Source organism: Natrix helvetica (assembly GCF_964273705.1).
Source record: "Natrix helvetica genome assembly, chromosome: 3".
NCBI lineage: Eukaryota > Metazoa > Chordata > Lepidosauria > Squamata > Natricidae > Natrix > Natrix helvetica.
Window position 1 is genome coordinate 88,154,677 of NC_138549.1, and position 21,773 is coordinate 88,176,449.

General features: G+C 40.0%; 2 protein-coding genes across 6 annotated transcripts in view; one reads left to right on the forward strand and one right to left on the reverse strand.

The window, feature by feature from the left end:
* The window catches only part of RPAP2 (RNA polymerase II associated protein 2), a 300,695-nt gene extending 285,865 nt beyond the window's left edge, over positions 1-14,830 (reverse strand). For all 5 annotated transcript variants that reach the window (XR_014175112.1, XR_014175113.1, XR_014175114.1 and 2 more), the window contains exons 1-7: positions 14,593-14,830; positions 13,013-13,052; positions 10,931-11,045; positions 9,918-10,016; positions 8,285-8,350; positions 8,082-8,170; positions 3,285-3,320 (exon numbers count right to left, since the gene is read on the reverse strand). Coding sequence is in view for 2 of the 5 variants with exons in the window: in XM_081949579.1 (XP_081805705.1) it covers positions 3,285-3,320; positions 8,082-8,170; positions 8,285-8,350; positions 9,918-10,016; positions 10,931-11,045; positions 13,013-13,052; positions 14,593-14,827 (680 nt within the window). In the remaining 3 variants the exon portion in view is untranslated. The remainder of the gene's footprint in view (positions 1-3,284; positions 3,321-8,081; positions 8,171-8,284; positions 8,351-9,917; positions 10,017-10,930; positions 11,046-13,012; positions 13,053-14,592) is intronic.
* Positions 14,711-21,773, forward strand: part of GLMN (glomulin, FKBP associated protein) — a 35,394-nt gene continuing 28,331 nt past the window's right edge. The window contains 3 exon segments of the mRNA XM_081949581.1: positions 14,711-14,835; positions 20,331-20,389; positions 21,633-21,758. Coding sequence (XP_081805707.1) covers positions 20,354-20,389; positions 21,633-21,758 — 162 coding nt within the window. The 5' untranslated portion in view covers positions 14,711-14,835; positions 20,331-20,353.

Sequence of the window (21,773 nt, forward strand, 5' to 3'; positions counted from 1 at the left end):
AATCTACAGCCCTATGTTTAGGCCGGCTAAAGGAGAGGAAGCAAAAACCATGCTGCAGAACAGATTACAGAGAAGAGCAAGGAGGAAAAGAAGGAGCAAATTTGGACTTGGTGGTAGACCTTTTCTTGTTAATGTAGCAATTTTTAAAAAAATCTGCCATTTAGCTAGTTTACACAAACTCTCTCTCCCTCCCACTGTGATGTTAGATAGTTGAAGTTGATGCTGGATTTAAGTAGCTTGGTTATTTTAATTTAAAATAATTATGAAACTGGACTGTAAAGCTAAAGAGGTGTTTTTTTAAAAAAATTAATATCTATTTTTCCTAACAAAAATCTTTAATCTTACAAATTAATTTTAAAAAAAATACTAACTAAAGATACAAACTACAAAAGAAAAAAAGGCATTTTCTCACTAGTGCAATAAGAAAAATGTCATCAATCTGCTTCTGTCCATTTCAAAGAGTAATTTTCTTTTCCTTTCATTCGCACTGCCTTTATTTTATTTTCCTTTTGTAAGTATAACTTATATTTTATTGTCTATATAGTACATAGACACTGACTGGCAGATGCTTAAATAAATAATTTGGCCTCTCACACATTAATAAGCCATCATTGATAAAAACTTTAGAGATGTAAATGTTAAATTTTTATTAAATAAAATAGGTTTGAGATGGAAGGAGTACTGCCAAATTGCTGAGTACAATAAGTTGTCTGGAAATTAAATTGGGTAAATTTAATTTTTAAACTCTGCAGACCTTTATATAAGTTTCTCTAGTGGTCTTTATATGAAATGCTTTAAATGGAAGGATTATTGCAAAATAAGTTTGGTTTAGGGCTTTCTTTCAACCATTCTTGAGAAAAAGGAAAAATGATTGCAAAAACTTTTAAATTCAAACTGCCTCCAGCTGAAATGCTCAGTTTTGAGTTCAGATTCCTTTTTGTTAAGACTTACTACCAGTGTTTCAATGCTATTCTGACTTTGAAACCCAGCTGTTTCAAGCAGGAGCTGTCAACATAAAACGCTTTCAGTAAACTTTGGATAACCTGTTTTGATATAAAATCAGGCTTTTTAAAGGATCAAATATATATTGAACATGAAGCATTTTGCACAGGAATACAAACGATCTCTTTTATGATTTCGAAGTCACATATTCACAGCACCCAAGACTCAACTAATCAATCCTCCAGAACTTAGATTTAAGCAAGAGACCATGCAAGCTTTTATTAGGGGAAGCAACATCTAAGAATAATTACCAATTATGGTTAAAAATACTTTGCTCTGTTTGGAGAATAACAACAACTACTACTACTACAGCAGCAGCAGCAGAAGCAACATTCTATCTCTGGGTGACTAGAATTTTATAACTGAAAATCTCTAAAAACCTAAAGAATTTATCCCTATACTAGCATAGGCATCAGTTGTCTCTATCTAATTTGCCCCTTCTGAGAATAAATCATTCTACTTATTATCTGAATGAGTCAATTCATCCCACACAGAAATTCAATGGAACTACTCATGTTCACATTAAAAAAAAACTGTCTAAAATAACTCATTCTCCAGTGTTTGGATAGAATATTAAGTACGGAATGGACTGTCTATGGAGAGTTTCAGTCATTCAAGTCATGGTTTATTTATTTTTTATTTTTATTTTTATTTACTGAGCGCTTATAGACCGCCCCCTCTCCCGAAAGGGACTCGGGGCGGTGTACAGTTCATATTAGAAATACAACATATAAATAATTATAAAATTAAGCAATTAAAATTATTATATAGATAAATAGATACGAAGGAGGATAAAATGTTTAAAGAACTGTACAGCTGAGTAAATAATTTAAAACCCCAACAAATATCCCATAAAATTAAATTTTGAAAAACAATTCCCTACAATACCAGATTAAAATATGTTTGCCAGGAGGTAGCAGTTATGATTATGCCAGGCCAGCCAATCGGAACAGGTGTGTCTTCAATTTTTGTCGGAAGGAGCGGAGGTCGGTGGTAGTTCTAATGTCGGGGGAGAGGTCATTCCAGAGGGTTGGGCCCATCACAGAGAAGGCCCTACTCCTTGGCGCCGCCCATTGGCATTGCCTAGTGGACGGCACCAGGAGAAGTCCCTCCCTGTGAGAGCGGATTGGCCGCAGGGATGTGTGTGGAGAGATGCGATCCCGCAGGTAGCTAGGTCCTGTGCCATGGAGCGCTTTAAAGATGGTGATCAAAACCTTGAAACGCACCTGAAAAACCACAGGCAGCCAGTGCAGCTCGCGCAGGAGTGGTGTTACGTGGGAGTACTTAGTACTCCCCATGACAGCCCGCGTGGCTGCGTTCTGGACTAGCTGCAGTCTTCGGGCGCATCCCAAGGGAAGCCCCATGTAGAGAGCGTTGCAGTAGTCCAGGCGAGACGTCACCAGTGCATGAGTGACCATGCGTAGGGCGTCCCAGTCCAGAAGGGGGCGCAATTGGTTGTCCCAAAGGTGCTTTTTCAAGAGGCAACTGGACTTTCTGGTTTTTTCTTTGAAGACATTTCGCTTCTCATCCAAGAAGCTTTTTCAACTCTGACTGGATGGTGGGGAATGGAAGGATTTATGCCCCTTGCAGACAGCTGGTCACTTGCCAGCTTTTTCGTTTGCCAGAAGGTGCCAGTTACCCTTTCTTTTTTGCTTTGAAAACCATGATTTTAATACACTGGTTTTAATCCTACTTTATAGATTTAGCAGCCCTATTATTTAATCAAAAAGCACATCAAAAAGCCATACCACAGATTTCCCACCTCCACATTACACCGCTAGAATAGTATGTACCATGAATTGGCTTTGTGTTTTAAATGCAGGCAAGAAAGACTTCTAGCAAACACAGCCATTCTATTAAAACACACAGATTGCAGATACAGCCAAAGCTTGCTTTAAAAAAAACACAGCACCAAATGGACCTATTTATTTAATGGATTATCTAAAGATGTAAACAAGCTTTCAGCACATATAATTGGCCCCGTTTCTTTTGCAAAGAAAGCCATAGACAAAAACTGCTGCAGCGGACTCAAAAGCAAACACTATACTTGTGTCATGTTTCAACAGGTTCAATTACACCACTAGGGCCAGCTGAAAATCATACAGATCAAACAGGCTTTTCAGACTGGAAGAAAAATACCCAACTAATCAAGGCAAGCAGCAGGGCTTTGTGGGGATGAGAATAATGGTGGCTATTTGACAGCGAAGCAGAGAGTAGGGAAATCAGAGACTTCATTCAACTGTACTGCAGCTCTGAAAATGAAATTAAGATTTTGGCCCTACCTTGACCCTTTCTTTAGCAGCTCAATAGTTGGTGGCCTTGAAAGAAAAGATAAGAAAAATTATATTCTGTGACAATTCTGATTGTGATCATTAGCGAACTCATCTAAATTTTGCACGGGCTTGGTTCTGCAACAAGCTAATAAACAATATTAACCAACTGTATTTTTAATTCATGGATCAGTTATTCAAATATTATTTATTAGGTTTTGAAATCATTTTTTTAAGGTTTGAAACAGTATTAAACATTTACCTGATGTAATGAACCTGAAAAAGTGGGGAATTGATCATTAACATTCAGATTATTAAAATGACACAAATTGTAGGTGCAATCTAATACATATTTATAAAGAAGAGGGAGTCAAACTATTCTCCAAGGCACCTGAGGGTAGAACAAGAAGCAATGGGTGGAAACTGATCAAGAAGAGAAGCAACTTAGAACTGAGGAGAAATTTCCTGACAGTGAGAACAATTAATCAGTGGAATAGCTTGCCTCCAGAAGTTGTGAATGCCCCAACACTGGAAGTCTTTAAGAAGATGTTGGATAGCTATTTGTCTGAAACGGTATAGGGTTTCCTGCCTAGGCAGGGGGTTGGACTAGAAGACCTCCTCCAAGGTCCCTTCCAAGTCTACTATTGTATTGTATTGTACAGTAATGTTGCTTAATAATCAATAGGCTTATTCCCTAACATGCATGTTTAGGATTGTAGCCTGAAATTTAGGCTTAAAACAGTTCTCTAGAAACTACTAATACTTCTAATGTTCCAAACTTATTTGTACCTTCTCACATATCTTATCTGTGGTCTGTCCTGGCCATCTGTTCACTAAAGTTGACTCACTGAACCCCAGATCATCAAAGACTTGGAAGGACCCGCCCTTTCACTCAAGATCAGAATACCATTAAGCTGTCTCCAACAGATTGCTATCTAGGCCAGGGGTCTCCAACCTTGACAACTTTATGACTTGTGGACTTCAATCCCCAGAATTTCCAGCATGCACTGGCTGAGGAATTCTGGAAGTCCACAAGTCGTAAAGTTGCCAAGGTTGGAGACCCCGATCTAGGCTTCCTATGATCAGAACCAATTAGAGGTCCATCATCTCTTTGGTTGATTTTGTTTATTCCATCAAATTTACAAAGCTGTCCCAGCCAATCAACTTTGGATACTTACAATAAAATTAACAAACAAAATGGCATGAACCAATAAAGCTATAAAAGCCAAAAACATCTGGGGAAAGAGAAGACCTGGAGAAAGAGCCAGATCTTCAAAATTCAGTGAAAGGATATAGGATGAAGGACAATATGAACCTCTGAGGAGATGCCATTCCAGGAGGCAGACACCATGACAGAGAAGGCGTGCCACCTGAGATCCATTAGATTACACTACAGATAGTCCTCATTTTACAACTGTTCTGTATAACAGCCATTAAAAATAATGATGGACCCGGAAATATAACCTCATGACCAATCCACACTTTCGCCTGTCGCAGTTATATTAATTCGGTTTGTTTCTTGGATTGTTTCTAATTTTCGTTTAAGTTTTGTAATATGTGTTTTTTAATGCTGTACGCTGCCCTGAGTGCTTTGGAAGAAGGGTGGCATATAAATCCAATAAAACAAACAAACAAACAAGCAGTGGTTTTGTTGTCAGGTGATTAAAATGTGGGCATGTACGACTGTCACAGTATTCTGCAGTATTCTGCACCATTTGCAAGCTGGCTTTCCAGAAGCAAGTCAATGGAAAATCTGGCACTGAAATTGCAACTTGCAGTAATATATTCTCAATCAACAACCATGCTTAGCAGTGGAGTTGCTGGTCCCAATTGTGATCATACAGGTAGTCCTTGACTTATGACCACAATTGAGCCCATAGTAATTTATGTTGCTAAGTGAGAAATTTGTTAAGTGAGTTTTGCCCCATTTTACGATTTTTCTTGCCATGTTTCTTAAGTGAATCACTGCAGTTGTTAAATTAGTAACACATTTGTTAAGTGAATCTGGCTTCCCCATTGACTTTGCTTGCCAGAAGGTTGGAAAAAGAGATCACATGACCCCAGGACACTGCATCGGTCATAAATATGAGCCAGTTGCTAAGCATTCTAATCTTGATCATGTGATCATAAGGATGCTGCAATGTTCTAAGTGAGGAAAATGATCATGTCAATTTTTTCCAGTGCTGTTGTAACTTCAAATGGTCACTAAATGAACTGTTGCAAGTCAAGGACTATCTGTATTTTGAAATTGGGATCTGAAACATGCCTACTCTGGGAAAAATGAAACATCAGATAACCAGTACATGTTATGAATTGCACCCAGAAGCTCACCTTGGTAACCAATGCATCTTGTGCAATACAGTAGAGGAATCAAAGGTTTACCAAGGCTTGAACATAAAGGCCCCCTAGGTGCCGCTTCCAAGTGCTTTTCAAGGGACGTCCCTTGCAGAGAGTGATTTGCAATGTGAAGTGATTAAGACATGAATGACTATGAGAAGGGAATTCTGTCAAGCAAGGATTAAATCAGCATATCAGGTTAATCTAGGCGAAGGTCCTTCGGGCTTAGATCTATCAACCTTCTTCAATGTGTGAAGCAGGGAAGTGAACCTTTTAAGAAATGCATAGCTTCTGAATATTATGGTTATTATCTTGAAATATTTCTGGAACAGTCTAATTGAAATAGATTTTTCTCTTCTTGGAACTTTAAATTAAAAATATGATTGTTCCAACTGCATAGGTGTCTAGTAAAAAAAGTAATTATTTTTAATGCTATAATATTTATCTTTGCTTTTTTGCTATAGAATGGATTTTGAGTTCTATTCATTAAATCCGTATGGCTTTATTTCTTGGTAACAGTTATACCTTATGAGACATTGACACCCAGTGGATACTGGGTTAGTTGCAAGTCATACTTTTTTAGTGTAGTCATAACCCGGTTCTTATATTTTTGGACAGTTTCCTTTGATGTCTTGATGATCTTGTTTGCTATAAATTGAATCCAAATCGGGGGCATTTAGTGCTACAGGCAAAGCCACTATTCAGCTATATTATTTATATGAAAGGGAAAATAAAGAGCAACAGGAAACATAAAAAGAGAATTCCTAATGGAACAAATATCTAGATCCCTACAACCCCTTTAAAATTATAAGAATTATTATATACAATAAATGCGGCTTGTGGAAGCATGTTAAAGACGGCAGTCCTTGTTTGGTATCATCACTAAAATTAGAACAAGTAGTCCAATAAGATTAGGCAAGATAATCTCATTTTCAGGTGAAAAGGTTTTATCTTATCGAGACTATAGATAAGGCATGGTTTCTAAATCAAGTGGGACAGTGCTGACTAGCATTTTCCTGATCGCTGTTGATAACAAATAGTAAAATTACCATATTTTTTGGACTATAAGACGCACCGGAGTTTAAGGCGTACCATGATTTTGAAGAGAAAAACAAGAAAAAAATATAGCTCCCCAGCCCCCAGGAGTACTCTGCAGGCCTCCCAAACCCTCTGCACATCCCATTTTTGCGAAAAACGAGCCCGTTTTTGGCCTCCCAACCCCCCCCACGCATCCCATTTTTGCCCCTATCCAGCCCCCAGGAGCACTCTGCAGGCCTCCCAAGCCCTCTGCATGCTCTGTTTTTGCGAAAAACAGGCCAATTTTTGGTGAAACAGGGACCCACAGGGAAGGGTTTCAGGAGGCCAAAAATGGCCATATTCGGTGTATAAGACACACCGACATTTCCATCCTCTTTTTGGATGGGGGTGTCCCTTATACTCCACAAACCATGGTACTTTACAGTTCTCTGCATCCTTGGAGAACATTTCTCCCTTGCCTTTTTAATTACGATTAGGACAAACATCCCCTGACTATATAATTTTTCTGCTTTGTCTTTATAACATTGCCTTCATTTTGTCTTCAGTCCATGAATAAGAAATGCTTAAATGATCCTTAGATGTACCAATGGTAAATATTAATAGTAGTATTTTCCCCTATCCAGGACAGGCTGAAGATATATACAATCTGTTAAACCTTGAAGAAAAGCCAGTTAATGATCTAAAACAAAAGCAATCAATATAGGATATGGATTGACAAACCATTAAACAGCAGTCTGCTGTTCAGAGGATCCCTTTGTCTGGTATGCCAGTTATAATCCTAACCAGACCAGGATGCTTTGGAAACTGTACTTCATACTCTGAGCATTGCTCAGTTCAAGTTTCAGGTTTGGGAAAGGAATGGATGGGTTCATGTATCATGTTTCTTGGTAAGTCACAACAGTCTGAATTCACACAACATGCTAAATGAGATCCAATTATAGCTTAAAATGAGGTAAATCTATGTTAAGAAGCCTGGAAGATTTCTGTCAGACAGACAAGTACTAGATTCTAGTGAAATCCATAACATAATCTGATTTGTCATAAAGCAAATTCGGGGGACTTTTTTTAACATTAAGTGTCATATAATATGAATTTATATGGATCTCCTATTTAAACATAAATATACTGGCTATCAACAGGACAAGTTTTGATTAAATAATATGGACTATATTCTGACAAATAAAAACTGTTTTTTTTCTTATGTTTCTGGTTTTCTTCTATTAAAACCCATCAACATCTGTTTTTCCCCCATTAACAACAGTCCAGGGCATCAAATTTTATAACAGAAAATCCCTAACATTAAAAAGCAGCAGTTGGCCTGGAGAAAAAAAAATCTAACATACATATTGGTCAGATAAGACAATCTTTACAAATAGTGCATGATCTTTTCAATTTCTAAGAAATCAGAGGAAGAAATATGAGTTAGCTAAGTACCTTTCTTCTTCTCGAAGCCACACTGGAGTTTTGGATATTTGGCCCTCGAAATATTTTGATGCTTTGTAACAAAAATTGCTGCAAAAACACTGCTCCCCACAGAAAGAATAAGAACAACAGTTATTTCTTTAATATCACAAAATAGAGATGGTGCAAAGTTAAATTGAAAGGTGGATACAAAGACTGAATGGTTTTAAACTTACCTTTCTCTCAGTAATATCGTATACTTTGTTTGTTTTTGTGGAAATTTTATACTTTTGTTTTGGCACCTTAAAAGTAAGAAATGCAATGAAGTTAATTGATTAACATAGTTCATTAACTTAGCTAGTTCAGCATTCTTCTCTTTCAAGTAATATATTTATCACAGTTTTAAAAAACCACTATGCTAATTCATTCAATTACTTGTATTAACTTTAGGTACTCTCTCCCTCACTTATCTTTTTTCTTTATGGTACTGTACTTTTCTGCTGCCTGTATCAGACTGACTGTCTCATTATCTGTATCTTACTTTTTACTATGCATGTGAAGCATATTATGAGCTAAAGATCTACAGAGATTTTCAGTCATCCAGGTCATAGTTGTCCCAAAGGTGTTTTTAAGGCAGCAACTGGACTTTCCTGTTTTTCTTTGAAGATGCTTTGTTTCTTACCCAAGAACCGTACAGTCAGAGCTGAAGAAGCTTCTTGAATGAGAAGGGACGCATCTTCAAAGGAAAAACAAGACTGTCCAGTTGCCTCCTGAAAAAGCACCTTTGTGACATATTATGAGCTACTAAATGAATGCCAAGCATATCAAAACGAATCAGTAGGAAGACAGCATCCTTCAGGAATAATATTACTAGTGTGTTGAATGAAAAATTTTCTTCTGTCCAAGAGATTCTTTCATTTAATTAAACAGGAGTAAGATTTTCTAAAGTGCACCTTGTAAAGAGATTGACTCAAAATAGATTACAGGGAATAAAAGAAACTTCTGAAGCTGCTGCCATCTCTGAACTGCAACTGTTCTTAACTCTGAGTCTGTAAAATAATCTAGCTTCATAAATGACTAAAGTTTGTTTATTGTGCTAATTGAAAAGCAAACAAAGAAATAATAAGTAGATGTTATTACCAAATTGAAAACTTTAAAAATAGCAAAAAATATGTCTCTTGTTGAATTTAAATTATGTGCAACATGGAGCTGTAATTCAATGGTAGGACCCCCAAATCCAATCCCAGGCATATTTACTTAGGAAAAGTTTCTTCCTAAAATCCGGGAAACTTGCTGCTAAAACAACGTAGACATTGTTGGTCTAAATCAGGGCTGTCAAACTCCTGGCCCAAGGGCCAAGTGCATCATGCACTGTCCAGCCCACGTTTAGCAAAGGGTAAAAAAATGCCAATACATCACGTGACACCGCCGGCCTAGATGGTGCAATGATCTAACTTCATCACTGGATTCATACAACCTAAGAAGCTATAATGTGGTTTTGTTGTTTAAGCCACAGCATGACATGGAAATTCAACCAACCAGAGATTATGTAACAATCTCAATTAAAATCATAACACAATGCCTGAACCCTTGTGGATTCTACAAAACGACTGTTGTGCATTATATGCATTTGAATAACATTAAACCATTTGGAGCCAAAGATGCTGGGCCCCTCTTTCTTCCGGTCAATTTAACTTAATTAAATTTGGGGCAATCCTAATCTCTACATAGAGATAAGTGTGAGAGAGTGAATTTCAATTGATCTCATTTAACCAAAATAAACAAAAGGCTAGTGTGAGACAATTCTCTGGAAGCAATACATTCTGAATGAAAAATGTAAGAGCACACACACCGCGCATAAACTCTTACATTCTGTAGCCCATTTTGACAGAGAGGATAGCCACATAGCTTGATGATAAATCGTTCTTCCACCACATCCAGATAGTGAGAAGGTGTTATAAGCCTCCCCTGAAATGACAAAACCAAGAGGATTCTGTTAAAATTTATTTTCACCTGGTAGTAAAGGCAAAGTTTTAGAATTTAGGACACTCTAAAAACCAAGGGGATATTTAATATAGCACCATGGTTCTAATGTTTTCAATAGTCAACATTCAGTTGACAAGCCCCCCAAATTTCAGTCTTACTTAAAAAAAAAAGAATACAAATTTAAGTTAAGGCATTAGGCCTCCCACAGAGAAAAAATATGGCTCAAATCCTCTCAGATGAAAACAGAGAGGAATTTCCCTCTTGCTTTCTCCAGTGACATTTTTATATTTCCTTCTGTAACTTTCAGGTGTAGAAAAAGTTTTCTAAAAACACAAGACTTGTTCACAAAAAACAAGTGGAATGGTCTAATCCATTTTGTTTTACCAGCATGTCTGAACTTGAGGCTTGCTTAACCAACTACTGGTAAAAATCTTCCTTTAATGTTAGTGAACATGGTCACTATAGTACACTTTATAGCTTTAGCATTTAGACTTATATGCCACTCTATAATGCTTTACTGCACTCTCTGACTGGTTTATAAACATCAGCATATTGGTCCCAACAACCTGGGCCCTCATTTTACCGACTTTAAAAGGATAGAAGGCTGAATCAACCTTGAGTTGATCAGGATTGAACACAGGGTTATGGGCAGAGTTAGCCTGCAATACTACATTCTAACCACTGTGCTACCACAGGTCCTTTATCAACTCCACACATGATAAGCATAGTCCTGACTTATGACTAAAGGTGAACCCAGAAAATTGACAACATCATCACATTCAAGCGTTTAATATTTAAATCAGCATTTTTCTGGTTTGGAATTTAAGGAGTTGCAGTCCTAATACACTTGGGAACACCAAAAATGTAAAGAAAAGTAAGTTTAGGAAAGAACATACGCAATCCACAAATAATTCTTCGGTAATGTCATCTTCCAACAGGCGTTCAACAACTTGCAATGCTTTCCGCTCACACTCAATTTTTTTCCTAATAGCAGCTTCAAGTGCTGCTTTCCTAGAAATGAATAAGGATTTAACAATATAGTGTATATAATATTTTGACAACTCATATCAATTTGCTTAAAAAGGTTTGTTTATTTAAATAATGTATTTCATTGGAATGTTATATTCATTACATAAAACCATCCTTCTGTTAGGTTTATTCTGAAACTTGGTTTGAATTTTCCGTCATGCTTTTGTAAAATGGCTAGCAGCTGAGCACAAAGGGGCCTGCCAGTTAGAATATATTTAATCTCCCCAAAACTTATTCACAAAGATCATAATAGGATCCAACTAGCTCCCTTGTAATGAGCAAACTGGTTAAATAAATGCAAACGATAATCCAATAATCACAAACTTTAGAGCAAGTCTCCCACAGAACTTACAGGAAGCTGTCTTTGAATAAATAACCCCCCAAAGACCTACAAATGTATTTATGTCCTCTGATAATAAACCATGCTCTATAAAGTCCTTATCTTATATATAAATAATGTTCAAGTTACATTTGCAATGGAACCTGCCCATTATTGTCATATAACAATTTGGTCATGTAACTGACTCACTTTGACCTTTTTTGAGGTTGTTATTAAGCAAATGCAGCAGTCGTAAGTTCGAATGCTGCCGTCATAAAGCGACGTGTGATTTATGTAGTTGTTCACTCATCCATTATTCACAATGAGGCAATTTTGCGAAAAACCATGTTTTCAGCAAAAGTGTAGTAAATCATAGTCATGTGACCATAGGGCACTATGAATTGCTGTGCTACGAAACACCTGAAGTGTGGTCATGTGACCATGGAGGACATGTGTGTGTGTGATCAGAATTTCAGATCCAGGTCATAAGTCCTCTTTTTCAGATAGGTTATGAGTTTGAGTGGTCTCTAAGTGACTGATTGTAAGCTGAAGACTACAGTACTGTAAGTGTCATGAGCAATAGGGATAGTTAAGACAAGTAAGTCTTGTTATCATGCTTGGAGTTATGATACTTCATATATTATCTCTACAATACTATGATGTAGGTCAAAGTGAGAGGCAACCTGCAGTCCCTAGACCACTGATGGCGAACCTTTTAGACATTGAGTGCCCAATAGAGGGTTGCCAATTTTTTTACTACTGGTTCAGGTGCGTGCGCAGAAGCGTCCGGGTGGGTGGGCGCAGCCTCCCGCCACCACTACTACTGCTTTGCCCAATCCGGACCGAACGGGGACCAACCCACCTCTACGAGTGCCCAAATTGTGTGTGCGTGCATGCCCAAACTGAAAGGTATGTGTGCACATGTGTGGGCTTGTGTGAATGTGTGCATACGCAAATGTGCATGTGCACATGTGCAGCAGAGCCCCGAAGACCAGCTGGCCGTTGGGAGGCAGGGCATCCCAACACCAGCAGCGCAGAAAGAGGTAAATCTTTTTCTTTTGTGAGCTTCTGTTTCGTCGTTTGCAAGGAAACAGAAGCTCACAAAAGAAATGCCATGGAGATCAGACCTGGGGCGATGGTGCGCATGCCAGCAGGAAGGACTCTGCATGCCATCTCTGGCACACGTGCCATAGGTTGGCCATCATGGCCCTAGACACTAACTGCAGAAAATTGAATTTTCTTTCACTTTTAAGATTGGAAACAACTCAAAACGGAAGTGTTAAACTTTTGTTATAGAACACACAACACATTCAAAACTCAAATTAAAAACCTGCCTTCTTGACAAATGCATGTGGCCCTCAGATATAAAAGATTGCTCACTATGATATTCAAGGTGAAAGTATCCAGATTCAATTCCTCAACCAACTAGGGAACTCTATACCACAGAATCACAGCTCTTTAAATCCCAAGCATTTTCTCTGCTCCAATTCCAAATACCTGCATAGGACAACTTTAGGACCCCTCTGGGCTCTTTTATATAGCTGTTGGAATGATAACATGAGAGGAGATCCCTGGAACTCTTTTAGAAATTCGGACATATCTATAAGCAAATAATATTTAGAAACAATACCTTTCAGCAGCATCTTCATTTTTTAAAGGTGGTTTGTTTCCTAATATAAAGGACAACAAAAAATTAAGAGCAAATCGCAGAAGCCAGGAGATGGTGAGTTCTAGTCCCACTTTTGGTATAAAAAATGGCTGGGTGACTGCGGGCCTGCCAATGTCTCTCAGCCCAGTCCTCCTCACAGGGTTGTTGTTCTAGGAGAGGGGCGGGGAACTATGGCCTCTTCTATGACTTGTGGTAATGGGACATGGTGGCTCAGTGGCTAAGATGCTTAGCTTGTCAATCAGAAAGGTTGGCAGTTTGGTGGCTCGAATCCCTAGTGCCGCATAACTGAGTGAGCTCCTGTTACTTGTTCCAGCTTCTGCCAACCTAGCAGTTCGAAAGCATGTAAAAATGCAAGTAGAAAAATAGGAACCACCTTTGGTGGGACGGGAACAGCATTCTGTGCACTTTCGGCGTTTAGTCGTGCTGGCCACATGACCACGGAGACGTCTTTCAACAGCGCTGGCTCTTCGGCTTTGAAACGGAAATGAGCACCACCCCGTAGAGTCAGGAACAGTGGTGGGTTCCTGCCGGATCGCACCGGATCGCGCGTGCTCCCTTTCGGCGCTAAACCCGAATTGCGCGCTCCCTTTCGGCGCTAAACCCAGAAGTACGGTCTTGCCCCGCCCCTGGCGACGCGACGACGCTTGCCTGTGCTCCACCAGCCCGGCTGGGAACGGAGACGTTTCTCTGCTCAGCAATGTCTTCAGTGGAGTGATGGCAGCCTGGCAGGCTGAGCCTGCGTCCCTTTCAGGCGCTCCGCTCCGCTGAGGAAACGTCTCCGTTCCCAGCCAAGCTGGTGGAGCGCAGGCAAGCGTCGTCGCGTCGCCAGGGGCGGGGCAAGACCGTACTTCCGGGTTTAGCGCCGAAAGGGAGCGCGCGATCCGGTGCGATCCGGCAGGAACCCACCACTGGTCAGGAATGACTAGCACATATGTGCAAGGGGAACCTTTACCATTTACATTTATGACTTGTGGACTTCAACTCCCAGAATTCCTGAGCCAGCCATAATTCTGGGATTCTTGAAGTTCACAAGTCATAAAAGGGGCCATAGTTTCCCACCTCTGTTCTAGGGGAAGTAAGGAAGCAAGGAGTATTAGGTATGCTTGCTGTCTCCTACTCTAAATGAGATCCTGCTATTAAAGAAAGTGTACATATAATGTAATGTATAATATAATAAGTGTTAAGTATAATAATGAAGTACATTTGGGAAGATCGAGGTTATTATTATTATTAGAACAAGCCGAGCAACCAAAGGCATCTCTTTCCAGCCACTACCCTGGGAGTATTCTCTGGATGTTGTGACGGTAAGATTTCCTGGAGGTTTATTCCCCATACTGTAGTGCTACACTGCACACCGCCTCCTTCTCTCATCTTCCCTCTCCCTTGCCATCCCAATCCCTAGCCCACCCCTCCAGAGCTACGGAATGGTTTGATCGTCCCGCGACTGACTCGAAGGAAGTAGGAAGGAATAGCCCATGTAACGGGGAAAGGGGGGGGGGAGTAATAGGTGGTTGTTTTTTTTTTTTTTAATGAAAACAAACCTAGGCGTCTGCGGCCGTTGGAGGCACTTCGCGGCGCTTCTTCCGCCATCATCCGGAGCCTTTTCCGACGTTGACCTCTCACCTCCCCTCGGCGGGAGGAGCTTGGGAGAGGCGGGGCTTGAAAAAAGGCGGGGCGGTAGGAAATGCTCATGGAGAAGCTGCAGCGGCTCGGGCTAAACGTGTGACTGCGGAGGCAGGTAGGCAGCGGCGCAGGACGTCCCCTCTTTTCTAGCATCCCAAACGGTAGGGAGGAGATAGCGTGCTTTGGAGCTGGAAGCGTTGTCAGCTAAATTATTCTCGGGTTTAAGAGACAGGAATGAAGTGGGGCGGCAAATAGCTACTCCCCGTCGATTTCCATCCTGTTGATGCCAAGTAAAGGGCGCTGCATGATATCCCCCTCCTAAACAAACTTGCATGGTGGGTTTATGGTGGTATTTATAACTGACACTGGATGGTCAATCTGGCTCCCGTCAGTAAGCACTTGAGTCTTAATAAGAAATTAAAAGGAAAGTCTTTACTTTCCCATCTATTACTTTAAAAAGGGGGGGGGGGGGTGCAACTCATCCCATTTGTGGAAATGAGGTTTTCAGAGGGGGACTGTCTGTCTATGGAGAGGCTCACTCATCGAGGTTATGGTTGACCCAAAGGTGTTTTTTTTCAAAAGGCAACTGGACTTTTGGGGTTTTTTCTTTGAAGACTTTGAAAGGTCTTCAAAGAAAAACCCCCAAAGTCCAGTTGCCTCTTGAAAAAGCAGCTGCGGGACAGAGGGGGAACTGCCTTTCTTACTCGGAGGGTTTATGAACTGCTTTCTTTCCTCCTTCCCTATACATTCTGGTTATTCACCAATTTCATTCTTCATAGTGTTGCTTTTAAAAACTGCTGAGGAGGCCGTTTGCGGGTAGGACAATTTTCATCAAGGTGTGTGCATACCGCTGTGGAATTACAGTGGGAATCCTTGAATTAGTAAAATGCTGGCATTGGATTCAACTGGTGAATGGTTTTGTTCTGATTTGTCTATGTGTGCATTAGTTATGTGCAAAGTAATTGGTTTTCTCATGTAGCTTTGCTTCTCAGAGTCTATTGGAGTTGGATAGCCAATGAATTGAAATAATTATAATAAATAACCCCTTTCAGTGTTTTACCAACCAGCAGAAAAAACTTCCACCAGTCGTAGACTTGCAGCAAGGTTTGGCTCTGTCCAGTCTAAGCTTGTTCCTTTGCTCCTACACACACCCCAAGTCTTGTGGTAAAGGAGAAGTAACATTGATTAGCTTCTGGGCAGCCTTATTGTTATTCCTATCTTGGGAGGGGGTAAGAGATTGAAATTGATAAGATTAGTTCAGCTTCCTTATTCTCAAAGTGCTGTACTAAGGAATATGTGGGCGGCTGCATTTTCTGTGAATATATATTTGAAAATATTTTAATGTGGAAGAGTGAAAAGCTTCCCATCCTTTTTCTCTAAATTAAATTATTAAACAAATTTATATAGCTGTCCAATTCACCTAAGTGATTTGTAAAGGATTGGTCTCTCTCAGTGCTGTTTGAAGTTTGAAGAAAAATTAGTGTCAAAATAATGCATATTCACACATTTGTGGTACAGTGATATAAACCAAGGGAATTCATTGAATGTTGTAAAGACTGGGCTTTGATAAAGACTGGTTAGAGACCAGAGTGGAAGAGTTATGTCTGCCTCTTCCAACACTGCCAAGCCGTCCCTTGCATCATGTTTGAAATGGGCCAGCTGACTTTCCCTCTGGAAAAATGAGTGATTTTACACACCTTGATGTTATTGTTAGATGATGCTGGACTAAAAAGTAGCATGCTAATTTTGTATTAGTATTGCTACTAAAAACCTATGGCCATGTCTTTCATGAGCTAGGGATGGAACAAGGACTGTGTTGTGGAACAAGGACTGTGTTGTGGAACCAAAAGGGAAAATTAGTACTATCCAAGTAAGATTGTGTTGTCTTAATGGCAGATGGGAATAGGCCCAAAGAGTAGACTTCATCATAGTTGTAGCTGATATTCCTTTAATTAGCCTTCTTTGCCTCAGTAAAGCTTCCATATCTTTAATTTTCGTATTGATCAGTTGAAAGAATTTTTTTTTAAAGTTGAAATTGTGTACATTTCTTTGGTAAAGACATTGTGACTATAATTGACTTAGTAGGCTTATATAAGGCTATTAGCCACTGCTTGCTTGGAAGCATATCCTGTTTAATTCAAAGGTTAAGGCTGGCCTACATTACTTTGCAAGTGTAAAAATGGTTTCAGATTTCTAAGTGCTTATCAGATGCTGAATCCTGGTTTCTGAAATGAGATAAGATTTCTTCTGTTATCCCTGCATATCCTTCGAGTGCATGCAATCTTTTGGGTTGTGACTTTGGAAACTTGAGAGGTGGGGTGAGCACATTCACAATTTCCCCAATGTAGGTTTGCATATCCACAAAAGTTTCAGGGTGGGGGTGAGGGCATCGTCAACCATGGAACAATTATTGATTGGAAGGCAAGTTAGGCTCCCTTGGATGCTTTGTAACATTGCAGTGCTCTTGCAAATAAATAAATTTGAGATGTTGGATGAGTGGCAAATTTTCTAAATAAATAAGATTAAAAAATATCTTTTATAAATGAATAGGTTATGCTAGATTATTTTGGTCTGCAGCATGGCAGAGACTTGGTGGCACCAAGAGATGTGTCTGAGGACACACTAATTTCCCCAAGCACATTGTTAACCACAGTTCAGTATTCCTTGCTTAACAATTATTATTATTATTATTATTATTATTATTATTATTATTATTATTATTATTTTACTATCATTTATTTAGCAGCATCAGTTTGCTTGAAGATATTAAAGTGCAAGATAGTCTTTACATGCTCTGAAATGCAAAAGTGGAAACAACATTAAGGGGAAATAGATGCAGAAATGAGTAGAAGCATGAATATTTTTTAAATAGAGTATGATCCTGGGCATTTCCTTTTTAAAATGTTTTTTTTTTCATATCTAAAAAGTCACTTTTACTTCTGAATATTAGGATCAAGAAACATCTGAGATCAGTATATAATTATTTTTTCTTCCATTCAGTTTTGTCCAATTCTTGGTGGCTGCCTGAACAAGTCCCTGCAGTTTTCTTGACAGTGGTTTTTTTGGGGTGGGGGAGTGATTTCCCATTTCTGCTTCTTTAGGGCTGAGATAGAGTGGCCCAAAGTCACCTGGGTGGCTTTGTGCCAAAGGCAGGACTAGAACTCTGATCTCTCAGTTTCTACTTTGATGCCTTAACCACTGTGCTGTAGTGTAGCGTGTCCCTAATCTGGTTGCTGTCAAATGTCCCATTTGTAATGTTGGAATATGATCTAGCTGGGAAACCAGTCAGTTTTAGTATATGCAATGGGGAATAGCATTGTTTTCGGTCAGGCTTCACCCCAGGAAATCACAGCTCTGCAGATACTTAAATCTTATTTGGTAATTTGGCTTAACTTGACAGAACTCTCTCCAAAATAACAATGATTAGAATCTTTACTGAAAACAAAATGATTGGCCCTCATCAGTGCAATGAAGTCAATGCAGTTATGTTATCTGTGATGTAGAATTTAAACTTGAGAGTTTTCCTTCTACCTGAATTAATAGATATTGACTCATTCTCTCAATAGCCTTGAGACACAGGTGAGCTATATTTTATATAATGTTTTTCACCTAAATATATTGGGCTAGCTGTAACTAGGATAGGGCCCTGTCTGAATCAAATCCAAGCTTCATGTTGTAAAGGGTGGATGGATGACCATGCCACCCTAGGGTACTCTTTAAGTGTGGATTCAGGCAGGCACTACTGCCGGTTCACTCGTGTGCGCCTTAACATGCACGGTGCATGCACAGTGCAATAAAAATTGTTCTGCGCATGCACAGAAACGAAAAACAAGATGGCGGCGCCCAGAGAACTGGTTCGGGGTCGTGGCAGGCCTGGGTCGCTGCCGGTTCCAGCGACCCAGCCGCCAAACCACTGCCGGTTTGGCTGGGCCAGTCCGAACCGGTAGGAACCCACCACTGGTACTATTCCAAGTTAAATTACAGCTTGCCTTATAATATACAACCTTGTTCTTCCACACTTATGAGTATGCACACTGGCTCTGGTTCTTCTTGCACTGCCATTGGCAAGGTCCAAGGGAATTGGATAGACCATGTATCATCTTTCACTCATATGTAGTTCCTCATAATACTGGAATGGGCTGGGAAAGGAATACTTAATTAATTTGATTTAATTTTATGTACCTTTATTTTTATAAGTAACTAGCTGATAATCCGGCGTTGCCCGGGTATTTATTTACAGGGGGAAACCTAATTTCTAATGTTGGATTTTCCCCTTTACCAAAGAGCCCCCTTGTAGAATACTGTGAAGCCGTTACCATGACAACTCCACTGTGCTGTACAGTAGAAGCCAGTATGGCACAACAGGCTGCATCTTAACAGAATACACACCCCAAGGGGCATTAGGGGTGTCTTACCCCCCGCAGTATTTTTCTCCAGAGAGTAAGTCATCTATGTACCAAGTTTGGTTGAAATTGCTTGAGCAAGTTATGCTGGAACCTACGCACACACAGAGCCGTTTTTATATAGATAGATAGATTCAAGGTAGAGAGCATACCTAATACTCCTTCTTCCCATTTTACCCACCACAACAACCCTGTGAGGTGGGTTGGTCTGAGAATGACAAAATCACACATTTGCTTTCATAACTAAGGCAAAACTAGATCTCATAGTCTCCTGGTTTCTAGCCTGGTGCCTTAACCACTAAACCAAACTGGCTTTTATTTATTCGATTCTTAGTCCCATAGGTGATTTTTCAAGAGGCAACTGGACTTTCTGGTTTTCTTTGAAGACATTTTGGTTTTGCTGAAGAAGCTTCTTGGATGAGAAGTGAAACGTCTTCAAAGAAAAACCAGAAAGTCCAGTTACCTCTTGAAAAATCACCTATGGGAATACCATGACCGGGATGACCGAGAATATCCATGACTCTTAGTCTGCTCTGCATTTGTAGTGAATCTTTGAGCTTGCAAACAAGAGATTGAGAGATGTAGCGTGCAAAGCTGATACAAGTAGTCCTTGTCTCATCACCATAATTGAGCCCAAAATTTCTGTTGCTAAACAAGGCAGTTTCTAAGTGAGTTGTGCCCCATTTTGCAACCTTTCTTGCCAGAGTTGTTAAGTGAATCATTGCAATTATTAAGTGAGTAACATAGTTACTAAGTGAATCTGGCTTCCCCATTGACTTTGCTTGCCAGAAGTTTGCAAAAGATGATCACATGGTCCCGGGACACTACAACCATCATAAATACATGCCAATTGCCAAGCAACCAAATATTGATCATGTAACCATGGGGATGTTGCAATGGTCATAAGTGTGAAAAATGGTTGTAAGTTTAGGACTGCTTGTTCGGCTAGGATAGAGACCTAAATAATAACTGATCCTGGAAGCAAGGTATCAGCTGTAGGAACTAGTAAATTATTCAGTATCCTGGATGCTGTGAAAAGTTGTACAGTATCTGAAATCCTGAATATTGTTAAACATAGGCAGAATTAAGCTAAGTGGACCAATATGCCAAGTCTGCATAAAGCTATATCCTTTCTCACATCTTTCTTTCTCCTTGTTAACTTTTTCATAATTTTCCTTAAGAAAATTCACAGCAGTGGGGGTGGAGGGGAGGGAGAAGGAAACTTGTTCACAACTGTTTTTATTTCATGATAGGATTCTTAAGAAGCAAGAAAAAAATGGCAAAAGAACTTCAAGAAATAATACAAAGATGTGTAAGTACTTTATTGCTTGCCGAGTTATCAAGTTTGAAAATATTGTTTTCATCTTGAAACATAATTAAATCTGATCTTCATTTTTTCAACTTCTAATTTGGGGCTGTATTATCATTAAACTAATACAAGGATGGAGATTCTAAATGTTTCTAAATGATCTTGGATTAGACCCTGATAATTTATTCATGCTGTTAATAATCTTTGGAGTGCAACTCATTGTGTAGTCCATACTGAAAAAGAATGTTTGTATCAATAGTAGTTTGAATACAGTACTCTGTGTAATTGAAATATTAAGAGACTTAAAAGTTCTTATACCTTCTTTAAAATGTTTGCAATAGAACAGTGATGGTGAACCTATGGCACGCGTACTACAGGTGGGACGCGGAGCCATTTGTCAGGGCACGCGAGGCGCTGCCCTGTTAGCTGGCCAGCGCGCCTGCGCGCGCTGGCCAGCTGAGTTCACCCTTTTTTAAAGCCATTTTTCGCCCTCCCCAGGCTCCAGAGGCTTTATAGGAGCCTGGGGAGGGCGAAAAGAGCTTTCCCCCCCGGAGGCCCTCTGGAGGCTTCATAAGCTTCCCTGAAGCCTCCGGTGCGCAAAAAACCAGCCCTGCAGGCAAACCGGAAGTTCGGGAACTGACTTCTGATTTGCTCAGAGGTTCATTTTGACTGTTCCGGAGGCTTCAGGGAAGCGTCCTGAAGGTCTCTGAAGCCTTCGGAGCGCTCAAAACAACCCTCCGAGCTTCCGGTTTGCTCGGAGGTTCATTTTGACTGCTCCAGAGGCTTCAGGGAAGCGTCCTGAAGATCCCTGAAGCCTTTGGAGCTCTCAAAACGACCCTCCGAGCAAACCGGAAGTGACTTCTGGTTTGCTCTGAGGGTCGTTTTGAGCGCTCCAAAGGCTTCAGGGAAGCATCCTGAAAGTCCCTGAAGCCTCCGGAGCGCTTCCGGGGGAGGCGGGGGGGCTGTTTTCGCCCTCCCCAGGCTCCTATAAAACCTCTGGAGCCTGGGGAGGGCGAAAAAAGCATGCAAAAAATGGGGTGTCGTGCCTGTAGTGTGTGCATGCGCACTGGGGGGGTGTCGTGCATTGCATTATGGGTGCAGCACGCCCGCACATGCCCCCCCTGCGCTTCCCCCCCTTATGGCATGCGAACCAAAAAAGGTTCGCTGCAATAGAACAATATCAATATCATATGTTTTCTGAATACCTTTATATTGTGAATTATAATTAAAAGATATATTCTTTCAGCAATTTCTTGACGAAGAGAATTTTAAAGGGGAAGATTATAATCTTTTTCAAGTTGCTGGACATAAATGTTTTGAGGAAGGGAATATAGCTGAAGTATTGGAAATTGTACAAAATCAAAAAAATGTGGTAAGTAAAAAAACA